Source organism: Cupressus sempervirens, chromosome 7 (genome assembly GCF_028749045.1).
Source record: "Cupressus sempervirens isolate cs-2001-9-10 chromosome 7, ASM2874904v1, whole genome shotgun sequence".
NCBI classification, from domain to species: domain Eukaryota; kingdom Viridiplantae; phylum Streptophyta; class Pinopsida; order Cupressales; family Cupressaceae; genus Cupressus; species Cupressus sempervirens.
The window spans coordinates 556,566,948-556,592,862 of NC_143124.1; the positions used below are offsets into that span (position 1 = coordinate 556,566,948).

A 25,915-nucleotide genomic window follows, 5' to 3' on the forward strand; every position below is an offset into this window, starting at 1 on the left:
TTCAATAACACAATATAATCTATATATAATTTAAAAGGTCAGCAATTCACATTGACAAGACATTGATAAAAGACAATTAAACAGCCCAAGCAAGGCCTTTTGACAATTTAGAATGTGCTAAAGTTTGAACTCATAAGATCTAAACTTTACCTTAATTACTTTGACAAAACTCTGAATCCTTAATTAGGTTCCAGCCAAATATATATAAATCATCCAATCAACAAACAGAATCATGTCAAAATGACACCAAACCATTATGTTGATTTAATTTGGTTCATAGCAGTTCACTTCCATAAATAAGAGCTGATGACTTTCAATTATACTTCGGCATTTTGAACCATAAAGAAGTGCTGTAGAAGTTTCATATGCTTCTCCATTGAGTTATCATATCGGACAGCAAACAACTTCTCCCTCTAGGTATCTTCAAACAGCAAATAATTTGAATTTCAAGCAAAAGTACCTGTAAAGAAATACGGATATATGCATCAGTTACAGGTTTCCAGACGAGACAGGTGCACTGCATCTCCTTTAAGTTCCACAACTGCATTCTTCCCATTATCCCACACAAAAATGTTCTTTTTGTATATAAAATTATTAGAATTGCTGCCTCTTCCTGATTACCTTATAAACAGATGAGCACACCCCATAAATAGGATGTCCTAGAAAGTGTTGCTAACACTATAACACATTGACTGCTGCTGTATAGCTGAGCAGTTTTTCATCTGAATCAAGCTTGACCATCAAAATAACCTGTACAGTGGATGTTTTTAGTGAATGATCACATAAAATACTGGACAAATAATATGACAGCCAAAAACTTAGTTTTTATAGCTGAGGTAAGTGTCTCAAACGAGGCAGCCAGTTCCAGCCTCAAATCCTCAGCAAAATTATGATACCAAAAATATCATTAATTTTTTGACAAATTCTGATCAATTTTACCTATTCTAACTTCTCAGAATTTTCTTCAGCTGCTCATCCATATCCATAACAAGCCATACAAGCTCACATTGGGCTTCCAGTATCCAAGTAGTCCTTGCAAATGATGTTCTGGTATGTCTGAGTTTTTTTCATGACTAGTGATTAATCAGGGGCAATCATAGGTCACATTTGTGACAGAAATATGTATGGATGGCAAAATCCAACTACCACGGAAGTATCAAGTCATTCAGCTCCAAAAAGTCACCAGCTAAAACAGATGGAGATGAAAATCCATCCAAATCCCACAGTTCGGAAGTATCTTGTTGCATGAAAACATCTGTAGATACATTGTTTTCTCCATTTATACTTGAATCAATTGTATAGGCAGGTGTCAAAATGCTTGCTTCATCATTTCTAATGTCAGTGTCCTTTGAAGAAGCATAAAGTTCATCAAATAAATTGAATTGTGCACCCCCATCTGAAACTTTCAGTGAACCATCACCAGTCTGGATTGGACAAAAAAATTAAATTAGGGACAACTAGAAAGAACTACAGTTGTAGAATACATAACAAATTATTTCACATTTGTTGGCAAAAAGCATTCAAATCGTTTCTGCAATTGTTCATTCCCATTCTATATAATTCAACCAACTTACAAATTCAATTTTCTACACAAAATAGGAAAAAGAACACAAGATATCAACAAACTAAAACTTCAAACAATATGTATGCATTCTAGCTCATACAAAGTGATGAGGCATTTCCAAAGAATGCAGGAAATAAAGGAGATTTTTTCTTGTTAAACTATATAAGCGAAAAAATTAATTTTTCAGAGCTTACTGAAACACTTCCACTCCACCATTGCTAGAATTCAACTAATCTAAAGAAAGTCAAATCCGCTAACAAAAGTAGGTAGCATACAAAATCCTTAATCAAATGTTTCATGTGTCATATGCATTGGATGATATTACCTTGACAAGCCGAGAAAAGAGGTACTATACATGAAATTTACAAAAGGTATGCTCATAAGTGTTTAGTACAATGTGAACAGTTACTGATATAAACTTCAAATGCTAAGTACTTTTTGATGTGTCAGTTATGCACTAGAAAAAGGTTTTTCAACATGTAAGTAAACGAAGTGACGTGAGAAATCCTGGGCTTCATGGCCTTCGGTAAATGTCGGCATTCCAGATTCCTGGAAAATCCTGGCATGCATACTATCCAATAACAAAGATGCAGCAATCTCTTTTAAGTTTTATATTCTCAAAATAAATATAATGTCATTAACAATTTAATTCTCTGTTTTTATCATTTACAGCTCCAGGCAGAGAGGCAAGCTCAATGTGTTTAGATCTTCCAAAAGCATACATATTCGAAAACTAATTTTATTAATTTAATTAATATTGCAGCAATTTTTATCATCATTCAGCAGAAAGGCTTACACAACTCAAATGTTGAAATCAAAGAGTGTGCAACTGCAGATATAGTGCAGGAGCACACAGACAAACTGGTAATCAGCACCATCAAAAAGATATTTTCCAGATTGTTTTCTTGAATTTTGTCTCTGAAATTTTTGAAAAGAATACGAGCTTTGGAAAGGATGATGTAATGATCAACAGCTTCCATACACTACCCGTGTTTCATCAGATTCGACTGAATAATTACTTTGCTATCACAACCACTTTGGCTATTAAAATAAATACGAAGCATTTGATCAATCAATTTATAAGTCTTAGGAAGAGTTGGGATGACGGCTTACATTAAGGCACAACTTGGGCCTTTCAACCAAGAAGAATCAAATCACAGAGAACACTGCCCTTGACTGCAGACTTCTCATCTCAAAATAGTAATAACTCAAATGCATTGCTAAGGTTAGCACAGTGTGAATGAGTAGAAGGCCTTTAGTTTTCTACTGTGGTGCCAATAGAAAGAAAGTCTTTCGTTCCCAAAACACATTGATGGGAAAACTATTCAACTCCTATTTCCAGCATGAACCAGGAAAATAGAAGAGGGCATTGATAAGGAGATGGAGCAAAGGGGCAACTCTTATTTCCAGCATGAACCCGGTAAATAGAAGAGGACGTTGATATGGAAATGAAGCAAAGGTTAGAAGCAAAGGGTACCAGGGGTCGAAGGAAAGGAAAGCAGGGGGAGATCCATCAAATCAAGACAGAGAAGCTTGAGATACCCATCAATTTCAGGTGGGGGGCACTGTCAGTGTTAAAACAGAAGAAAATGTAGAGAACTCAAGGGGATGAATCAGTGGATAAAAAATGCCTCAACATTCAATTACACCTCCATGAAACTGCAAAGGAAAAGCTCTAAAAAGGCATAGATTGTAAAAGGAAAGCAATTATGCAAAATACAGAAGTATAAATGAGGGCCTAAGCAGTTTGATGCAACGCCTTGAGGAACTGTGGTTTTTTTTGTGGGATGTTTTAAGAAACAGTATTGAGATGTTATGTGTGTGAGTAAAACAGGAGAAGCACTAGAGAAGGGGGGAGAACTTGAGTTGGATTAAAGAGGAAAAACAGCTCAGCTCCCAATAACTCAAGCAGAAAATGTAGTATGAATTAAGAAGAATACATCAAGGAGATGAAAGAAGAGGCTGTGGGAGAGGTTTGGAGACCAATGCACAGCCATAAGATAACCCAAAATGAGAGGCCAGTGTTTTGTGATGTGGAGCCTAATCAGACTCGCAGGTTTAGTCGGCACAATTTCCCCCCAAATTATTTCTACAGGGGTCAAGGGCTTGTGACGTGGAGCCTAATCAGGCTAGGAGGTTTATTTGACAAGGTTTCCCCCCAAATCATAGGACGACTTATTCTAGCCCTAAAGCGGCAAAAGCTTGAATGAAATGGCTTAGGGTTAGGAATTTCATAATGTATGATAAGATTGTAGCTTCTTATGGCGGTATTGAGCTATAAGGGATTGCGGATTGTAATCATTGGATAATAATACTATTGAACATGTTGTTGGTGGACGTAACACAAGGATTGGGTGAACCACGTTAAATCCTTGTGTCTTGTGTTCTCTTCTGTACATTTATTATTTTCTGACATTGGTTATATTTGCATATAATTGTTATTTTTGTTTGTGGTTAATCCTAACAAGTGGTATCAGAGCTAGACTGTTGTTTTTTTAAGCTATCCTCTACAAGGTCTCTCAGCTATGGAAAATGCAAATAGAGGACTATCTTTATCAAAAGAATGTATGGCGGCAATTGGAAAGAAATGCTAAGAAACAGGGAACTTTGACAGATGAGGACTGAAAAATTTTGGATAGAAAGACACTTGGAAGTATTTGATTATGCCTCGCACAATCCAATTATGCCTTACACAACTGTGCCTCATAAAATCGGTGACATTTAATATTACAAAAGCAAAAATGATGAAAGAGTTGATGCAAACCCTAGCTGAATTGTATGAAAAGCCCTCCGCTTCCAACAAAATATTTCTCATGAAGCGTTTATTTAATATGAAGATGGCAAAAGGTGGATCTGTTGCAGATCATTTGAATGAGTTTAATACAATTACTATTCAATTATCTTATATGAATGTTAATTTTGATGAAGAAAATAGGGCACTCTTGATTTTGTATATTTTGCCGAAAAGCTGGAATGGCTTGGTAATGGTTGTGAGTAATTTTGTTTCTAAATCTAACACCCTAAAATTTGATGACGTGATTGGTGTTATTCTAAGTGAGGAAACTCGTAGAAAAACCTCAAGTGGATCTACATCAAGAAGTGCTTTGAACGCACAAAGCAAAGGCAGAACGACTGAGAGAGGAAACAATTCTGGAAATCATGTGAAATCAAAAGGAAAATCAAAGGGGAAGAGGTCTCAATCCAAAGGACCAAGAGATTACTAGTACTGTGGGAAACCAAGGCATAAGAAGAAAGATAGATGGACACGAACGAACAATGAAGGAGATAAACCAAAGGGAACAAGGAGGCAAACATGATAAGTAACAAATCCAAAGAGGATGCTTTGCTTCTTTCTTTAGAAAGTGTTGATGATTCTTGGATTTTAGATTCTAAGGCTTTATTTCATGCTACACCCCATAGAGGTTATTTCATTGATTGTGTCCAAATGGATTTTGGGCTTGTTTATTTGGGGGATAATAAACCTTGTCAGATTGTTGGAAAGGGAAAAGTTAAGATTAAGGTGCAGAATGGTAATAATTGGCTACTACATGAGGTAAGACATGTTCCAAGTCTGAGCAGGAATCTAATTTCAACAACGCAACTCAGTGATGAGGGTTGTGTAGTTACTTTTAATGATAAAAATTGTAAGATTTCAAAAGGTTCCCTTGTAGTAGCAAAAGGTGTGAAAGTAAGTACCTGATATCTTTGTACAAGTTATACTGTTCCTTCTACTTTAATTATTTCAGAGAAAAATGAATGTTTAGGAATAGTTGTTGCAATTGAGCAAGGAGAACAAACAGTTGTTTTAGATTCAGATACAGCACTATGGCACAACAGACTTGGGCACATGAGTGAAGAAAGTATGAAATTACTTCATTCAAACAAAGATTTACAAGGCCTGAAATGTGTCAATATCGATTTCTATGAAAGTTGCATGTATGGAAACAAAAAAGATCGAATTTTGTGAAAAGTGGGAAGGAAAAGAACATGGTTACCTGGAGACCCGTCTCCTCCCTAAAAGACACATCCCAAAGATGGAGACGCGTTCGGAGACTTTTCGCGTCTTTGAAGACCTCAAAAAAGGTTGGAGACTTCATGACAAAGTCCCCTGAAGTCTCCCAGTCTCCTAATCCAAAAAGTGGAAATCTCCTGATAAAAATAAATGTAAAATATAATATTAAATTATTTTATGTATTTATCCCATATTTTAATGTTTTTTGATGCAAAAATTAAGACCAATGATAATTTAAATGATTTTGAGAGCATGATAGCTGAAGGCATTAAGATGGATGATCACAACCTTGTGGAGTAGATCATAGTACCATCAACATATTAGTACTAGATAGATTTCTGGTTTGTTTACTGTACTAAGTTTGTTCATTTTTGTTTGCATATCGGCAATTTAGCATCAAACTATACTTTTTTTAATTTAAATATGAATATGTAATTATAATATCAGCGATTATCAATCTAATATGATAATGATCATATGCAATATTCGGGAAACAAGTATCACTACGAGATACAGTAATGTGATTATGTGAGTTTTGAAATATTTGACTCTATATTAATGTTACATTACTATTATTATTTACTTTAGTCTTTTAGTTTTACAATATTACTATTTTGTATTTAGTATTAGACTCTTTAATCTAATAAAAAGAATTGCCGTCTCCAAGTACCCCCGACTCCTATTTTTGAAAAATTGTCTACCGGTATAGTACCAGTACTGGAGACCTCCAAGTCGCCCCGTCTCCGAGTAACCTTGGAAAAGGAAAATGAGAAATTAGAGCTTGTGAATACAAATGTATGGGGACCAGCTGAGGTATCTTCCCTTGGTGGCTCTCATTATTATGTTACATTCATTGATGATGCAACTAGAAAAGTATGGATTTATTTCCTTATACTGAAATCTGATTAATGTGTTATTAAACTTACAATTGAAATGTTCTAATATATATGGGAAATAAGAATTCATAGTTATCACCCTTGGGAATTCGGTCTAAAAGAATAAAGCCATGGAAATCGGTGAAGCCTCGTGAGAGGTCAGTTGCAGAGAAATAGATGGAATGTGCATAGTTGAGAATTAGTGAAGATAAATGGTGTGCAGATAGAAAGGACATTGAAAGTTTATAATTTAAATAAAGTGTTCACAGATTTCAACAAATTTAAATTATAGACTTATGTTGCCATTGAAAGACCATCATGCTGCAACCTAAGTGTTGAAGACAGAGAGTCTTTGATATTTTGTTTGGAGTTCTGGAACTGTAAACGAATGGAAGCACCTCTGCATCAAGATATGGAGAGCAATCTTATATATGTGATTCTTTTATACCCAAAGATAATGGCTGCTTTACATGGTTTTTTATCCAAAAATTGTAATTTTCATTTGCTGTTTTTTAAGTTTTTTACGAAGTAGTGGGTTTTTTTATGTTTTCCTACAAAACAAAGGTTTCTGTCAAAACATTTCTGAAATCAGCAACGCATCTAGGTTTCGACAATTTTTCCCAAAATTGTGGTGCTGTTTTGCAGTGGCTTCTTTTGGTGGTTTCTGGCAAAATTGTGGGGTTCAGAGTTTTAAGCCATTTTTTATCATCAAAAATCTAAGTTTTTGAGAAGCTACTATTTATCTCAGTTTTCGTGTATCTGGGTAACAAGAGGGATGGCTTTATTACCCAACATCAGGTTAAAAGGCACTCGGTTTGTTCTTGTTCTTGTGCTTGGTCTGGTATGCTTCAAATATTGTTAAGATTGCATCAGATGTTTGTCCCAAATGGTAAAAGTTGGCTGGCATGATCAGGTGGAGCAGGCATGATCATATATCAAATGTTCATAGAGCTGAATTATGTATTAAGGCCTCTCAACAAGATGTAGATCTCCAAAGGTAACCCTATGTTGTGGCATTGGCTCCAATTCAACCAAAAATTATTTTTAAATTTGGAATTCTGATATAGCAAGATACTTCATCAAATATCTAATCTCATAGGATAATCTGGCACGAAGATATCAGTTTCAATCGAACAAGTAACGACAGTAAACTTCCAAGCATATTCTTAAAGTTGAATTTAATGTTTAGTGAATTTAATGTTTAGCTCACCTAAAGTCATTAACTTGCAAATACCATATTTCTCATGAGTACACCCCTTTTGGACTGTAAAGATGGTTCTTACCATGTAAGACATTATAAATGCAATAGGAAGTAAACTCCAAAACATTTGAATCCTATGACTATCACAACACAAAGTGAGAGAGAAATATATATGGTGAAAAGAGTAAAACAGCCTACCTAGGCCAGCTTAAGACTTCATTTTTTTTTCAACAAATATTTTTTCGCTAAAGCATGAAACAATACATTTCACTCAATGAGAAAACATAAATCAGAATAACAAAGAAAGAAAATGAAATAAAAATAATAATTGAACCATATTCACCTCACAAAAACAAGAAGTACATAATATTTAATGTAAGAATATAGATATCCTGAACTTAATAAGTACACGTTAAACAAAGCAGAAATATTAAGTTCACCCAATAAAAAGTGCTAATCCATGTAAGATTTTAGGCATTTGTGCACAACTGGCCAAAGATTTAGGGGGGCACATTTTTATTAGAACAACAGGCTCTAATACAAAACAAAAACATACATCTTTAGCATTTTTCAGAGTCATGCCATAGAAAATTAGCTACAAGTATAATACTGACCAAAATGTTGTGCATTCTTTAATGAAAAGCTCTTCCAAAATCTCAAGCAAGATAACAATTCTAAAGTAGGTGTGCCAATAAGAGAGATAAATATCTCAGTTTGCTAATACCTCTTCCTCAGCAGGATCGCGAAGGCATTCTAGTAAAATCTTTTGCAGATCATCATCTGGAAGAAGGTAAGTTTCCTCAGAGGAAGCAGTGAAAGACCCAAAAGGTAAATCTTTGTCTTTTATTTCAACTTCCTTTCCAGTTGAAATTACCACATTCTCATGCTGTTCTTTTCCTGTAGCAACTGCAGAACCTTCTGGATTTGATCTTTCTCCTTGATAAAAATCTCCATGCTGTTCATTGGTCTTTTTCTCACTACCATCTTTCAGAGACACTCGGCATAGTACAAAAGAATCCTGTGCAATCAAGTTCCTTCGGATCAGTCATCCTCCAAAATTTTCCCATTAAATTTTCTTTATAGAAAAATGTACAGATTGAACAATCAAACAGCAGAGTGGCAACATAGATATCATATAAAACTCAGGCTACATCTAATAGAAATGAGTATGAAAGGTGCCGTGTTGCATGCAAAGTAATATAATATAATTATCAGAGTGGTAGTAAAATAGTCACAGTTCATTATTTACAAATATCTTCAATTTAGATTGGCATAAGGAATATACATGAGTCATGACTCTTTCTAAAAATATGATCGCTGAGTTCACAAAATAATCCAACAAAATACACCTCGAATATTGGATAGTTTTTAACCCATTGATTTCAAACTCATGGACTACTCGACGCACTTCTACATATTCTGTTGCATGAGATGTCCACTTTTCATGCAGACATGCCACAAGTACAAGTGAATACCCCACTACCCAGACGTGCAGGAAAAAAAAATGTAAAAATGCAGTTTTAATTTATTTTTTAAGCAGCTTCATTCTGTCATTTCCCCTCTAAGCATTTATAAGCATGCTCGAGTAAAATTGAGCATTTTTTAAGCAGATTTAATGAGAAAATTTTGAGATTTCTGAATTCCAAGGCAGAATTGTTTCTGTTTTTCCTAAGTATTGCAAAAATTAAATTCTTCTTAACATAAGAAATTTAGGGTTATATGCATACTTTGAAAGCGTTTTATTCAATTTTCATAAATTTACAGCTAATTTGAGTGATTGTTTATAAATAAAAAATGGCAGTTTACATTTGAAACACATTTTATGTTACAGGTTCAAATTGCTATTTTTTTTAATTTTTATCAGTTTTATTGCTCATAAAACATATGCATTAAATAGATAACACAAACTCTTTTATGAATGTTAGTTCAGCATACAATGGCATACAATGGCATCGACATGAAAGTCATAGGACACAACTTGAAAACTTGGCACAATAGGACTGAGCATGGAGGTACTGTTGGCAAATACCACAGGAAAAATATAGTTTTTGGCAGAATCAACCACCTTATACATAATCCATGTCCTTGATGTTGGAGAGTGTAGGAATGCCAAAACTAAGGTTTAACAGGGGATGCAAGCAACCCCTTGAATTGTTGGATCAAAAGAAATCACCAAAAAAAAAGAGTAAAGAGAACAAACACAGCCATGCAGCATGCATTAATCCCAACTTATCATAGATAAACAATGGTGGATATAACAAAGATTGTGATCTGATCAAATTTGATTCACATTCACTCCAACTAGCATGGTTGGAGTCAACTTATAGTATAGAAACAACCTTCATTTCAATGAGCAACAAAGCCCATAATTATAGTATTTCACAATGGCAATGACAATTACAGAGGAGAGTGCAACACAACATCTCCATGTTACCAGAGTGGATGGTTACTCTAGAGTCTAGGCTGTTGTCACAAATGCAAGACTAATTTTAAAAGAACAAGTGTACAGAAGTATCACACTTTCAATTGGGAAGATCACTGTAACCCAGGGGCATGTCCCTGGCCTGAAACCCCCATCCCTGCACCAAGGATATTCCAGGATAGGGGGATGGCCAAGGGTGTCCCCATCCCGTCCCCAAATTTCAATATTGAGTACGGCATGTCAGTGGAACTCGGGAACATCACCCTAATATGTTGGAGACGGTCATATTAAAATTAGGAACCAAATATATAAGCTTGCATCAAAAGAAATACAAAAACTTAAACAACAAACAACACAAGAAGTTATCCTGGGGAAAACCCTCCTACTCAAGGGAAACAACCCGCCCTGCAGAAATATAGATCCTTTATTCAGTTCATCAAATCTATTACAAAAGAATATCTGCCCCTTAAAGATGTCTTCAACAAACAATGATCGCTCAATGTCCAGAGCCAATAAAATTCAACAGTATCACTTTACGAAGTCACGATACTCAGATATCAAAATCACAGAAGTCACGATACTCAGATATCAAAATCACAGCCTAATCTGAATATACATAAAGATGTTGCTCACATATCAAGCATATCATCAATATCCGAAAATGAAGATACATTCAATATCGTTCTGTTCAAAACAAAACTGTTCAATCACAATCACAATCACCTGCTACAAGAATACGTTTCAAAAGCAATATCACAGATATTGCACAGCCTCAAAGAGACGACACACACAACTATATTAATTGGCAGTTGTGAAAATGCAATGAATGAAGCGCTCCAATAAAGATGGATGCTGTCGAAGATAAAATGAACTCTCAAACGAGTGAAACTGACGGCTTCATCGATGGCTCTACAAAACAAAACAGGATCCTTAATGCCAAATTATCATAGCAACACGCATGGCTACCAAGTCAGCATAAATATGAAATTCTTCAGCCACAATAAGTAAAATGAGATTGCAAAATGCCAAGAGATAATATGGCGGAGTTGGTAAACATGTTGCCAGCAATATCTACAATGCCAACTCACCAAGGTTATATGCAGCAAATAAGACCAAGCAAACATACAAACCAAATGAGAAATCATGATGGAGCAGAGCAGCAGCAACTGATAAACACAAACACAAGACACACAGAAGAGATTCTGAGAACATGACTGAAAGATCATAGGTATGTAGTCCCTATCGCAGCTACATAATTCAACAGATCGTGCATCCTGGGGATAGTCGAGCACACCATAGCCATCCCTGAGACAGTCAGCCGTCCCCAATGTCAAATCCTGAAAAAAGTCAAAAACTAAAGTCCTTTGTGGTTTCTTGGGGATCATTTTGTGGACCCCTCCTTCATACTTTCCCTAAAAGTAAAAAGCCAATAATGCTGCTTATCTATTGTATTGTATCAATTTTTTCATGTTCATAACATTTCATTGTCTCAAGTTTCTACTCTCCCATTCCCAGCAGCAGCAAGGGTCTGTGGAAGTGATTTTATCATCTTAGGAAGCAACAGCTTGGAAGAGGAAAGTTTAAACATCCTTACACGCTTGTATTTTTGAGGGGTGGTCAAACTTCAAAGTGTTGAGGCTAGTCGTGAGCAGAAACCTGATTTGTTTAAGTGGCCTTCAACAATCATGAGCAAATATACAACAGGCTCTTTCAAAAAAAAGGGCCTCTTCTCCAATATTTTACACCAGGAGGGACTAGGGTGTGGGATTGTCACGTTTTTAATGATGACTTTAAGGACAGCTATACAAGGGTGAAGTCGCACTTTTGGGTATTGCATGCCATGGGGTTATAGCTAGTCCAGATTTAACCGATGAGGAGAGAATTGAGTACCATAGATTGTACATGGATGTTGAAATGGGGAAACAAGTTTGACCATAGTTACACCACCTTGGGGGATGGGGGGGCATTGGAATGGTGGTGGGGGTGCGGGTGAGGGTGGGGGTGTATATACTATATACCATACATGTGGTAAGACATAAAGATGTAAAACAGTAAATAGTAAATTAGAATTACTAAATACTTGAACATGGAAGTGTTACATTAAACAATAGAATTTTGAATACTCAAATCAGCAAATGGAAGAGTTGCATTATATAATAGATATCAGAAGTATGAGCATCTTATCATTAAGATGATTGCATTGAGTAGCAAGATATGATACATTAAAATGCGAAAGCACAAAATATAGTGGAGGGGATTTTTTTCTTTTAAATTGCACTTTATTATGTGTCATGACCTGAGGGGTTTAGGGACGTGATTTCGTCGACTTGTTCCTTCCGAGGATGTTCCCGCATTTCAGACAGAATGGCAATGATTTAGTGGCGTCGTCCCTAAGTCCTTGGTGAAAAATGGTTCCAACAATGCCGAGGATTTTGTTTTGTGTGGCCTGGGGAGGATGCAGGGGGTACACTGGGTTTGGCAATGCCATCAGCTTCCTTCTCTAGTGCACAATCAAGGCCTGTGTCATCCACTATTGATACTACAAATCTACAACTATTGAAACAAGAGGAAAAGAAAGATGAGAGGTGGTGAGAAGGGAACTTAAGAATGTTTTAAACACAAGCATTGGAAGTTACTGTAAAATAATAAATTAGAATTACAAAAGACTCAAACATTGCACTGAACAGGGAAGTGTAACATTGAACAATGAAATTTTGAATACTCAAATCAGCAAATCAAAGAGTTCTATCATATAATAGATATCAAAAGTATGAGTATCTCATCATTAAGATGATTGCATTGAGTAGCAAGATACAATATATGAAAACAAGTACAACTACAAAATCAAAATGTAGCAGAGGAGATTTTTTTGAATTTTTCTTTTAAATCGCACTTTTTTATGTGTTGTGACCTGAGGAGTTTAGGGATATGATTTTGTCCCCCTGCCCGCCCCGGGGATGTCCCCACATTTCAGGCAGAACAGCGATGATTCGGTGGTCTCGTACCCAAGTCCTTGGTGTGTTCCCATTCTGAGAATTTTGAGTATTCTTTTTTGCGGGTCGGGGGCATGCCCAGGTTACACTGGGTTTGACAATGCTATCAGCTTCTTTATTTAGTGCACAACCATATAGGCCTATGTCATCCACTATTAATACTACATCTGTTGAGACAAGAGGAAAAGGAAGATGAGAGGCGATGAGAAGGGAACAATTGAATGTTTAATACACAAGCACAGGAAGTTACTGTAGATCTTGAATTTTGCAGCTCGGAAAGGTAACAGAACTTATGGGAACTTCAAATGGTATGGGACCAAAATGCTACCATTTGAAACAGTCTCTAGGATTGAGAAGACGGCTTTTCAATTTTCGAAAAGTATAGAGAAATGAATTAAAGGTAAACTAAAGTGATGCACCAGATTATTTTGCAACGCCTCAGAAAAGTAACCATGAACCAGGCTTAATAATAAATATTAAAAAGCAAATAGTTTTATATTTTGGCATTATATGCCATGATCCCTTCATTGTCGGAATGAGAACAAAATAACTAAATCTGAGACACGTTATAAATTTTCACATCATTTCGTGGATGAATCTATAGAAGCCATGAAAAGAGCAAATACTTTCAAATGAATCCCATTCATCTATTAACTTTCACCAGTCTCACAGACATGGAACAATTCCAGATATTGAATCACACATAATTGGAAGAGTATTAAACATGGTCCAGACTTAAAAGATTATTCCACAAATGAAATTGTTACAGTTCAGACAAGATAACCATAGCTTGAAGTGACATAGATCTCCAAGCGCTATTTAATATTAATTCAAAACTCAAATGGCTCAATTGATCAAAGTCAATCTTCCAAATCAACATAAACAAAATAGAAATGAAGTCTGCAAATAGTTTTCTTAAACAATAGTCTCTTTGATAACCCAGATACTTTTCTTTATGATCCGGCCAATATTTTAAATAGAACAAATTCCCCACTTTATAGTCAATACCCTAACTAGAAAAAAATCTCCAATCATAATGCGTGCACCATAGAAGATGCCACCTTCACCCATTATGCCTTCAACATTTAGAAGAAACTTTCATGCTCAAGCTGGCAAATTAGTGTGCACCAGACATGCATCCTAGGGCAAATGAGAATCACTCAGCTCCACCATGTCCACTGAACAGATAGCAAACTCATCTCAAACCCCACTCCTGTCACATGTCACAACAATAAGATTTCTAATAAGAAATCCCCTTGTCACTAACTCCAAAAATCTGCATAAATGACACAGCCCTACGGGTGGGAAAGCCCACAAGCAAGAGGAAAGAGAAATGCGCCAAAAGGATTACTCGCTCAACCTTTGAAAAGATGAAGTGAGAACAAGAGTAAATATATTATGTTATGTTACCGGATTCGCGCGTCCGAGCCGCAGACCGAATCCAGGTCCATAATGGGTCCAGATCCACGAAACAGTACGTACAAAATTCGTGCAGGGTTTGGATTTGACCCTGTGGATCTGTCCAAATTCGCAATCCAAGAATCCGAACAAACCTGCAGGGTCAAATCTGCACACAGTACAAATCTGTCATGAACCATGTGGGCCCGGGAGAATCCAACATGAATGCCCACAAATCGTCAGGGACCCGTAGACTAAGAATAAGTACACATGAATCCACATACACACACACTAATCCATACGAATCGTAAGGGGAGGAAAATCATGAATCAACAAATCAGGTTCTCCTACTCGAAACTGTCCTTGAATCTGAATCAGCAACTTAGATATTATGTGCCTCAGGCTGCCTATATAGACATATATACAATGACAAAGTCATCCAATGCCATATTCTTTGTTTCCAATTGCTATCCCATTTCATGTGGCTCATTCCTCTTACTTCAAAAAAATGGTGACAAATATAGGCCACTGTGGGTCCCTCATTCACACCCCCTGGTGATCATAAGTTGTGAACTTCCCTCCTAGAGAAAGGACTCCAAGGTTATTGTGTTGTTGTAGGATATGAGATGAACTTGGGTGAGGAGAGATTGCTCTATTGTGACAGATGGGTGGACTGATGTTAGACATCAATCACTAGTCAATATCATTGTCACATCCCTTGTTGGTTCTTATTTTTCGAAACTCATAGACCATTCAAGGAAGCGTAAAGATGCAAAGTTCCAACTCCCCATTTTGGGATATGGCACAGAGGTGATTGGACCCCCTAATGTTGTACAAGTGAATACAAACTTAGCACGTGTGCAAATCCACTAGTTTGATGGTAGAGGCAGCTTACAAGCACATCTCTTGGACACCTTGTGTTTGTGCATTAAACAATACACTAAAAGACATTGGTAAGATAGAGTAGGTGAAGCAAGTGTTGTTAGAAGCTAGAGAGGTTCAAATGTACATTTGCAACCACAACACCTCACTTGCTCTTTTTTGGGCCTTCTCAAAGGAGAGTTCCTTCATTTTATTAAATCAATAAATGTTTAAATTATTGTTACATATATTTTCCAATTGCATTGAGCCTTATAATTATATATTGTAGGTATGCCACTTATTACATATTGATAGAGAGGATGCTTGGGGTGCATGAGCCTATGCAATTGATGGTGGTGAATCCACACTAGACTTGATGGTCTAATTGTAGCTCTCCTAAACGAAGATCAGTCAAGCAAAAGATCCTAATGATTAGTTGGTGGAGTACAATGAGGTAAGTTGCTGATTTTATTTAAAATTTTTAATTAAATTCTAGTCTTCAGATTGATAATTTTCATATTAAATTAAAATTTCTAATTCTCCTTATAAACTTGTAATTCTTTCAAACTTTTTGTTTGCATTTTGCAATTATCTTTGCTTTGTCATCTCACCTATCCTAGATCGTTGAGACATACTCTTTTAGTCTTGATGAGATGTATGAGACATTTGCAATATGTTGGGGAAGATAAAGAAAAACAATTTCAACTAGAGATCCTACTTTAGAGCTATATGAGTAGAGGAGCATCTCAGGCCCATGTGATGTGGAGGTGGAATATAATGAATAACACATTTCATAATTGTATGCAAAAATGGACGGAAGGGTGCCTCCATGTGATGATCTAGAGGTATTAAATGGGCTCTCAAAAGCCATCAATAACATGTTTTCAAGGGATGAGGCTTCCATAATTCATGCACAATTCCTTGACTTCACAAAACTTTGTGGTCCAACATTGAATAAACCACAGCTGAGATTGGATAGAGTCTTATTGGCACAAAAAGATCCTATTAGATGATGGACATGGCATCGGAAGGATACACCATAGTTGAAGGTGCTTGCCTCTAGCCTCCTTGCCAAGGTTGCCAATTCCTTTGATAGAGATAAGAATTGATCTACATATGCCTTTATCCACTCCCTCAAGAGGAATAGACTTACATCTAGACAAGCAGAAAAGCTAGTGGCTGTGCATAGTGCTCTTTGATTTCTCAATCGTCAGACTTTAGAGTATAGGCAGACTTTACCTTTACAATGGGATGTTGATCTTGGAACTGCGGCCCAAGTTGATCAGGAGACACCACCAAGATTGGTTGGGGTTCTATTGGATAAGGATGCACTTACAGAGGAGCGTGACAATGACAATGACCGAGATGACTCTAATTTTGATACAATGTTGGCAAAAGCATAATAGAAGCAATGTGCTTTTCTTTTGCCTTTTGAAATTTATATTGAGCATGAACTTGATGGCAACACTTTAGCCTTTGGGCATTTTGTGCCTATTGACTATGAATTTTGCCTTATGAATGCAACTGAGTATAGAATTGGTTGAAACAGTGAAATCTTGTATGCTAAGGTTCTCTGGCATATTTTATCCAGATTTTCATGAATATAATGTATAAGTACAAAAATCCCTATATATTTTGAAATTTTACAGTATTTCATATAGTCATCCCCTTTGTCATCCCCAAACATGACAAAAAAAATAGTCATCCTAGAAATTCTTCCCCTGCCATCCCTGTCTCCAACACTTGGGGTAACAATAGGCAAGATAGATTGAAAAAATGTACTTTGAGCATATTTTTTAGATTTTTAGATTTGTCATTCCAAGCCAATATTGTAGATAGTGCTTATTGAATATCTTTAACTATTTTGGGCTAAGGTTACTACAAGAAGGTCAACTCACTAGTGCTCTAGCAACCCACAAACCAAAATTGGCAAAATTTAAAGCTTATCTAACAAGTGAGGTTTCACCAAGCAAGGGATGACCTCAATTTTTCCTATTTCTAGGCCTTGCACATCTAAGTATTGTTAGAAAGACCTATCAATCTCCTCATTGCTGCAAAAAAATAACTTGGGCATGAAAACTCTGAAACACCATCTAATTGTCACATTCACCAATAACAATGACAATGACCGAGATGACTCTAATTTTGATACAATGTTGGCAAAAGCATAATAGAAGCAATGTGCTTTTCTTTTGCCTTTTGAAATTTATATTGAGCATGAACTTGATGGCAACACTTTAGCCTTTGGGCATTTTGTGCCTATTGACTATGAATTTTGCCTTATGAATGCAACTGAGTATAGAATTGGTTGAAACAGTGAAATCTTGTATGCTAAGGTTCTCTGGCATATTTTATCCAGATTTTCATGAATATAATGTATAAGTACAAAAATCCCTATATATTTTGAAATTTTACAGTATTTCATATAGTCATCCCCTTTGTCATCCCCAAACATGACAAAAAAAATAGTCATCCTAGAAATTCTTCCCCTGCCATCCCTGTCTCCAACACTTGGGGTAACAATAGGCAAGATAGATTGAAAAAATGTACTTTGAGCATATTTTTTAGATTTTTAGATTTGTCATTCCAAGCCAATATTGTAGATAGTGCTTATTGAATATCTTTAACTATTTTGGGCTAAGGTTACTACAAGAAGGTCAACTCACTAGTGCTCTAGCAACCCACAAACCAAAATTGGCAAAATTTAAAGCTTATCTAACAAGTGAGGTTTCACCAAGCAAGGGATGACCTCAATTTTTCCTATTTCTAGGCCTTGCACATCTAAGTATTGTTAGAAAGACCTATCAATCTCCTCATTGCTGCAAAAAAATAACTTGGGCATGAAAACTCTGAAACACCATCTAATTGTCACATTCACCAATAAATTCTTTACCAAAGAGTAACTAAAGCAATACACCATGGAAGGGGTTTAACTAAGTTAAAGAGACACGGGAGTAGGGCAAACAAACTAGCCCCTACTCATGCGGAAGGCCGCCTAATCAGTCCACATAACGATAAATCAACATCCTACTATAAGTGTTAAGGAAAGTTAAAATTCTATTTTAACGTAAAGTCTTCAGAACAGGAGCAAGAGATCAATTTTGGAAGTCGTACACACCTAGAAAACATATAGATACATCATCCTTGGGTCAATTGAGCAAGTGAGAGATAGGGCCACAACTCAGATCAGCAAATGGTGATTGAAAGTAGATAACATTCAGATCTCTAAGACTGTTGATTTACCCAACTCATCTGCAGCCCTAACTTTCCATCTTAATCGGTTGCAAACAAAATCTGAATCCACTATTGCACAAGGTAGAGCTCAAATAGCGGATAGGAGACCAGAACTATGTTAGTTTTTATTGATGTTTGCAAACCCTAGTCTAACATACAAACATCTACATCAATTTGTATAAGTGAATTCCTGCAAGGTCAATAAATTTAGACCCATTCATATATCAGAGACTACTAGTGCTAATATAAATCTACAACAATGTTGGTTAAAAAATTTCCCCATCGTCACTGTTTATTTAATTGCAGAACACTAAAGTGATGCCTAATCATTACTTGACTTTTCAATTCTCTGTTTCTAGAAGAGATCTAGGTAATTAGGGTGGTTTGGTATGTGACTGTTTAATATATCACCCAAGAAAAATCACACTTGAGATTTCAACTTAATGGGAGATCACACAAAGAGAAATGAGCTTGAGCAAAATGGTATGATAAAGTTTGCAACTAACTTCTTCATAGTGCAAAGATGATTTGCTGAAACCTCTAAAGCAAATGTTTGTGAGCCCAACATTATCAAATCCATTCTGTTCAAAAAAAGCTAATGGAGTCAAGCACTAACAACTTTTATTTTCTATGTGCCTTTTCCAAAATCACTGAGGATTTTATTATATTCATACTAAAAATAATCATTTCACCATTTGGAAAAACTATTAATATTTGTTTAACACTGTATGTATTTAATCTGTAGGGATTGCTTTTATTGTACTTCTGTAGCAAAATAAAAGGCAACTAAATTTGGTTAACTTTTCCGCATTAACTCTAACCAAAAAAAATACCGTCCAAGTAGGTAGAATTATTTGCACACTTGATGTGAAAGGGTAACTTCACATATATAGATATACATCAATATCTAAATTGCAAACACATTTAGGCAAGAGCCTACAACACAACAGTAAATTGTATGCCTCTTATCTAGGAGGTCTTGGGTTCGAATCTACTTGAACTTAATAAATAATAATAATGATTTATCACATAATAATTAATCTTGGCTTCAGCTTCTTACCGGAAAAAATTCCAAACACATTTGTTTGTCCCATTGCCACTCATTACTTCCAACATAGAAAACAAATATTTTTAGTTAATGGGCTAGATTTTGCTCAATGATATTGTGGGTTCTTCGTCAATCAAGTGGGATTTTTTTGAGCTAATTGCATTTATGCCTATGATTCAATTTATATCTGGCTATTATTGATTCTGGTTTGCTTGTTAGATCAAGTTCATCATCATTTTTCCATTCTAAATAATGGCACTTCTGTGCTGATGGAATAATCAATAATCCCTATGTGCTGATTCAATACATTTTTCCTCATTTTTTTTCCATTCTTAAGTCATGGGACTTATTGTGCTCATGGAATATTCATTAATCCATTATGTAATAGCGTTTAATGTGCTGTTGGAAAATAAATTTCTTTAAAAATTGTATTGTCATTAAAGTCCATAATAATTATGCAATCTATTGGTCACAGTTGCACAACTCCTGTGTTTATTTGCAGGTCTGGTGTGAAAGGGTGACTTCACATGATTTGATATACATCAGCACATATTTTATTACACTTTTGTTTTTCCCATCAACAATCATTACATCCAGCAGGGAGTTGGATCAAAAAATAGGTTTTGTGATGGAATAGATTTAGCTCAATATGACATTATGGGTTCTTCTTGATTCAAGTAGGGTTTTTTTCAAATGAATCACATTGATGTTTATGATTCAATATATTGTCATTGTTGATACTGGAGCACTCTCTAATCAAGTTGACCATTATTCAGAAATAATAATTCATTATGCATACTTTGTTTATGGCACTTTCTTTCATGCTATTATCTTTTGCATTTACTCTTTGCATTAATTTTATAGGTTGAGTTCTCAATTGAAATTTATTTAGACTATGGTTGTCTATATTGTGGTATAATGTCTTATTTGGAATGCTTAGATTGGGTCTGATGGAAAGGGTTTCATTAAGAATAGAGAAGTAGTCGCTGAGATTTTTAGGAGCTCCTATTTTGGAGGAAAAGATTCTAAAATTTCCTTTAGCCTCCAACCATTTCCTAAAAAAGAGAGCCCAAGATGGAGAGGACTTCATTAAAAATAGAGAAGTAGTAGCTGAGATTTTTAAAAGCTAAAAAAATAGGAGCTCCTATTTTTGGAGGAAAAGTTCTAAATGATCCTTTAGCCTCCAACCATTTCCTTAAAAAGAGAGCCCAATTCCCCCTCATGGAACCCCTGCATTAATGTATTCTTAACTAAAAATAATTATAATTTGGCCATGTACTTAGTGTTTAATATGTGTGCTACTGGCTAGAGTTTATAGTGCCAATTGCTAGTTGTTTTGTCATAATATTATGATTAGAGTACCAAATAAATCAGAAAGTGGTTAGCTCTCTATCAAAACCTTCAACAATTAAAATAATATTCACTTCTATGGTAGCATGCTCATTTTGATAAAAGGCATAATACATCAAATTCGTGTTGTTATATTATGTTTTCTGATGACATTGTCATCCTCCTACTTTCTCCCAACATGTTTGTAAAGACAGCTTGATGTCCTTGCTTGCTAATGCAAGCTTTGGCACCTTACAATAAGTATTAGTAAATTTTATATTTGTGGATTTCAATGCCTCATAGGATGCACTTTCCAAGTTTCAGTTACTCTACAAATTAACATACGATGCAGATCTTAATATTCTTACACTTGCTTGGATATGCAGTTCATTGCCATGTCTTTTAGTCTTACTCATATGTCCTCTTTCATCCCAAAAAGGCATGTACTTTCAGAAGTACAAGATTTCCTTTCAAAATGAGCCCTCTTAAACTAGTTACTTGACTGGAGTTCTTGGCCCCTTCTAAAAGACATGTTCATGTTAATACAATCAAGCTTCAAAATATGATTCTTTGAAGACAAATAATTCCCTAGTGTATTGTCCAAGCCAAACTTGTCGACCAACAACTTCAACTTAAATTTCTATAGACATGTCAGACTCAAATCGCCTCAAGTCATGACTATCCCTACTTGTAATTTTATCCTTCAAATGACTCTTGGAGTTCTGCTGGTATGCACTTTAATGGTAGTTTTAATCTAGTTTGCTCCTTCAACTATTAGTATCACTTCTGATCACTCTCCTCCATTCGTCAACACCTTGAATGCCCAGTTAAGACTTCTTGCCCTGGACATTGTCATGTAAGAACTCATACTAGCGACAAACTCGTACCACTTGGACTTCTACACAACCTTACCTCCACAAGGCAATTTCCTATGTTAAAGGATTTATATGCACTGTGGGAAGCACCATCATTCGACCTGTTATTTCTGACATAATTGACAATTCAATCCAGTGATCCATCTCAGCCAGTTGAGGTTCTGTTCCCATTAGTTATACATTGAAACCCACTGTCACATGTCATGCAATGCTAGGATCTATCACACATGTGCTCTCCAGCATGTAATTACTAATTACTAAGCATTTGTTTTATGGCTTCTTGTCTAATCTGTAATTTGCAAAAGAAGCCACTGTCTAAAAGAAGACGATACTAAAAGTATAAAACTAAGTGCACAACAACAAAATATCATAGCTAGAAGCTGAACCCGATGCAACTAAACATATTTTCCTTGCTGAATTTCTTGGAATCACTGACTATAATTTTTTTCCATACAGTTTACAGATCTAGTACTCTCTCTTTATTAGCCCACAAAAAATTGTAGCCTCGTGCAGTTGAAATGGTCAAAAGATTCAATTACTTAAATTGACCTCCACAAGCAGAAGCGAGTCCTCCAAATCTAATGGTCACGCATATATGTGAACACTAAAATTCACTTTTTTACATAATAGCTAAATAACAAACGTCATTCCTAATGAGAAGAGGAGGAATAAAAAGCTTTTCAATGAGGAAAGTGAACAAAACCCTTATCAATATAGAGATCAAACAGTAGAGAAATTAAGAGGCAAAATATTGAACAAAACTGTATCGATAAAGTAAGCAAACCCTGGATGAACACTGTATTACTACAGATACCGAGCTCTACAGGACAGTCTCATCATAAAATACCGAACCCTTGTCAAACTTTACAGAGGACAACGCCTAAACAACAACTGTATCACTGAAAGATACCGAAATCTATGTCGCTGAGATATCAAACCTTAGCAAAAAACCCTAACTCTGTTGAGACCTAAATCCTCCCAACGGCAGTTTCGATGATGTTTATTTAGGTAATAGAAATCCACAAATGGACTGTAAATATAAGCTACTGCAAAGCACGAGAACCCCTCAAAGGAAAAAAGACCAATTTATCCCGTACCTTTTTTGGCCGCTCCTTCCCCGACGAAAAGAATTTGGCACTGGCAGCGTTTTCATTAACAAGCCTGTACTCATACATGATCCAGTTAGTCCGCTCCGCATTAGGCGCTCGGCCTTGATAAAACACGAGTGTCTTCTTCATGCCTACAATTACTCCATTTGAAAAAACCTCGCGGTCTTTGCCCGTAGTCTTCCAATAGCCGCCCTGCGTCGCGCGGTTCAGCCTCGATCCCTTAAGATACTTCTTTGAATCTCCATGCGTGAAGAAAAACCACTGCTTATCGCGATTCACTCCCGTTCCCTCAAAGCACGATATTCCCGGCAAGTCGAAGGGCTCGTACTTGTAAAAATCTATATCTGTAATCAAGTCCAGGTACGCCACTTTGGAGGATTTGGATGATTTTTTCCACAGATAATCGCAAACTAGTTCTTCATCTGTCGGCTGAAATCGGAAACCTGGAGGCAAACCCTTCAAACCCCTCATGAAATCTTCTCCTGCAAGTCCCATACCACATGTAGCCCCTTCTTCCTCTACCTCTCCTCCCTGCCCTCTCTGCGTTATAAAAAGTAAAAATGAATGGAATTCAATACAACATATCCCCGATGTTTCCGATGCTGCTTCGTCCCGACCTAAACACTTTACTGAAAGTCAATTTTCTGACAGCGCATAAATGAGGTAACCTTGTTTTTTTGGTTTTTTTTTTTTCAAGTTACATTACCTTGAAAGGAAAATTTAGAGTTATAGGTTTGTTCACGAGCGCTAATTTTGTGTATTTTTCTAATTTGTATGTTGAAAATTTTTTATTTTTCCAATGGAGTTCTTTGTAGAACTTTTAGAGTGCAAGGTGGTATAAAAGTGTCATTTTTAACCGTTTTTCCCAAACCTACCACAAAAACTTCCCAATGGCTGTTACCTTTTAACTCAAAAAAACATTTACAATATCTCCAATTAGTAATTGCTTTTGTGTTAATAAATGTTCACTTTATAATGTAAACCCGTGCACTACGTAGAAAGGGTGGTGAGGGGGTCATTTTAATTAGAACACATTGTCTTTAGTGTTAATCAAAACCCCATGTTATTACACCCCACTATGTACCCCACTTAACCACAGCTGACCCTAAACTCATGCACAGTGACACATATTGGCATCCACCAAATGTCACGTTACCACCAATGATTAACTCATTTACTAAGGCGAATTTACCCTAAACTGGTTCATTGTCAAATCGCTTGCAAAGCTCCTGCTAACACTTCACATCGCCTTTGTCTCTGTCATTTTGCTCAACCTTGTTCTTCTTTTGCATTTGAGGTGAGAAATCACGAAGTATCAATATTTCATTGTATGTTTCCTGTAAGAATTTCACTTGGTGTTTCCATGATACTCCTGTAGTTTTTGTTGTATGCTTTTTGGGTTTCATTGTGAAATACTTGCATGTGATTTGAAAGAAATTAATAATCTGAGAAAATAATAAAGATTTAGTGTAGAATATCGATATAATCATTACTTTTTGTTATGGGTTTTGCGAATGTTTTAAGTATCTTGCAGGTTTGGGTAGAAATATGGGGTTTTGTCTATGTTTATAATTTTCTTTGACATATTTAATCATTACTTTTAGTGTGTTTCAATCATTTTGTAAGGTTGTGTTGCAACTAATAACATCAATGAAGGAAATCATTCCAGGAAAAGGGAAATGAAAAAATGGTGTTAACGGTTTGTAATGAATAGAGGGTTTTTAATCATTGAATGTGAATTGTCGTTTCATATAAGGGGCACTCGAGGGTTTTGGGATAAGGTTAAGGGTTTTAAATTAATCAAGTTAAAGTTTTTTAATTATTATTTAAGGGTTTATAATCATTTAAAGTACAACAATATAAACAAATATTTAGTCTAAATGGTAAAGAATTAATGTACGACATCATTATAATAATTGCTTTTTGTTGTGTTCTTTTCGAATGTTTGAAGTACCTTGCAGGTTTCGGCAAAGTAATGGCGTTTAGTTTGTGTTTATAATTTTCTTTGACATATTTAATGAAATCATTTTTTATCAGATAAACAAGTTTTACAGGGACCCTGAAACCCAAAAGTTAAAACATATCCAAGGCTAATAATAAGTAGATAAAGCCCAATCAAAAACTAAAACAAGTTATAAGGCCGATAATAAGCAAGTTAAGCCTAGTCATAAAACAAAGGCCATCCAAAGGGCCAGTTCAACTAACAACCAAAAAGTCAGAACCAGAAAAAGCCAACAAGACAAAAAAAAACAGCAATAAACAAACAACAAAAGATAGGAATAAAAAACCAAGATTACTAGTTTGTCTTTCGCTCAAGCTCCTGCATCATTTGTGATGCTTCATAGACTTTGCGAGTCTCCTCAACCATCTGCTTCTGAATCTTTTGACCTTCCTGATCCAAGCTGCTAAAAATTATTTTTGTCGTCACGTCCTCTTCCATCCTGGCTCTTTCTTTGTCCTTATCCTTAGTCTCATCCAACAGACCTTTGGCTTTCAACATTCCAGTGAGGGATAAAACTTGATAGAGTTGAGAATGGAAATGATCTTATTTTCTAGGTTATGATTATAGTTTTCCAAATTTTGGATTCTCTTCTCAGCCAAACTGAGACGATCCCCCTGATCCTTCTAATTTCCCTGATCTGGGTCCTTCCTTTTATTTTCCAATTGGCCAATTTTTCTCTAAACTCTTCCAATTCGTGGTAAAGTCATTTGATTGACTTGAAATTGTCAATCGTGATCATACTATTTCTAGCATTATTCAACAAATTCAAGCCAGTTTCCCTAACATTATCTGTTATTGTCACTATTGTTGGATCAATGAGATCCTCGAATTGGAGCTGACCTTGTTTTTCTTCCAGAATATGGGGGTTCATTATCTCTCTAACAATACCCATTTTGGTTGTTCTAATATTGAAATTTCTCCAGGCCTTTCACGTATCCTTCATAACCACCTCTTCTCCCTCACCATCAATTTTCTCCTTCTCCTTCTCCTGA

The 25,915-nt window shown here is 35.8% G+C and overlaps 1 protein-coding gene across 4 annotated transcripts; it reads right to left on the reverse strand.

Moving 5' to 3' along the window:
- On the reverse strand, positions 1-23,620 carry LOC149547987 (NAC domain-containing protein 96-like). Of its 4 annotated transcripts, XR_016353953.1 has the most exons (5): positions 22,910-23,620; positions 8,377-8,670; positions 940-1,424; positions 622-750; positions 1-460 (listed from the first exon to the last, which is right to left on the reverse strand). XR_016353953.1 is itself a non-coding variant. In XM_089792018.1 (3 exons), the coding sequence occupies exons 1-3, from the start codon at positions 23,414-23,416 to the stop codon at positions 1,143-1,145; spliced, it is 1,083 nt and encodes a 360-aa protein (XP_089648144.1). In that variant the 5' UTR covers positions 23,417-23,592; the 3' UTR covers positions 1-1,142. The 4 variants fall into 4 exon arrangements, 1 of the variants encoding a protein (XP_089648144.1); XR_016353954.1 differs by having other exon boundaries at positions 1-750; positions 22,910-23,592; XR_016353955.1 differs by having other exon boundaries at positions 622-1,424; positions 22,910-23,592.
- Positions 23,621-25,915: the final 2,295 nt, after the last annotated feature.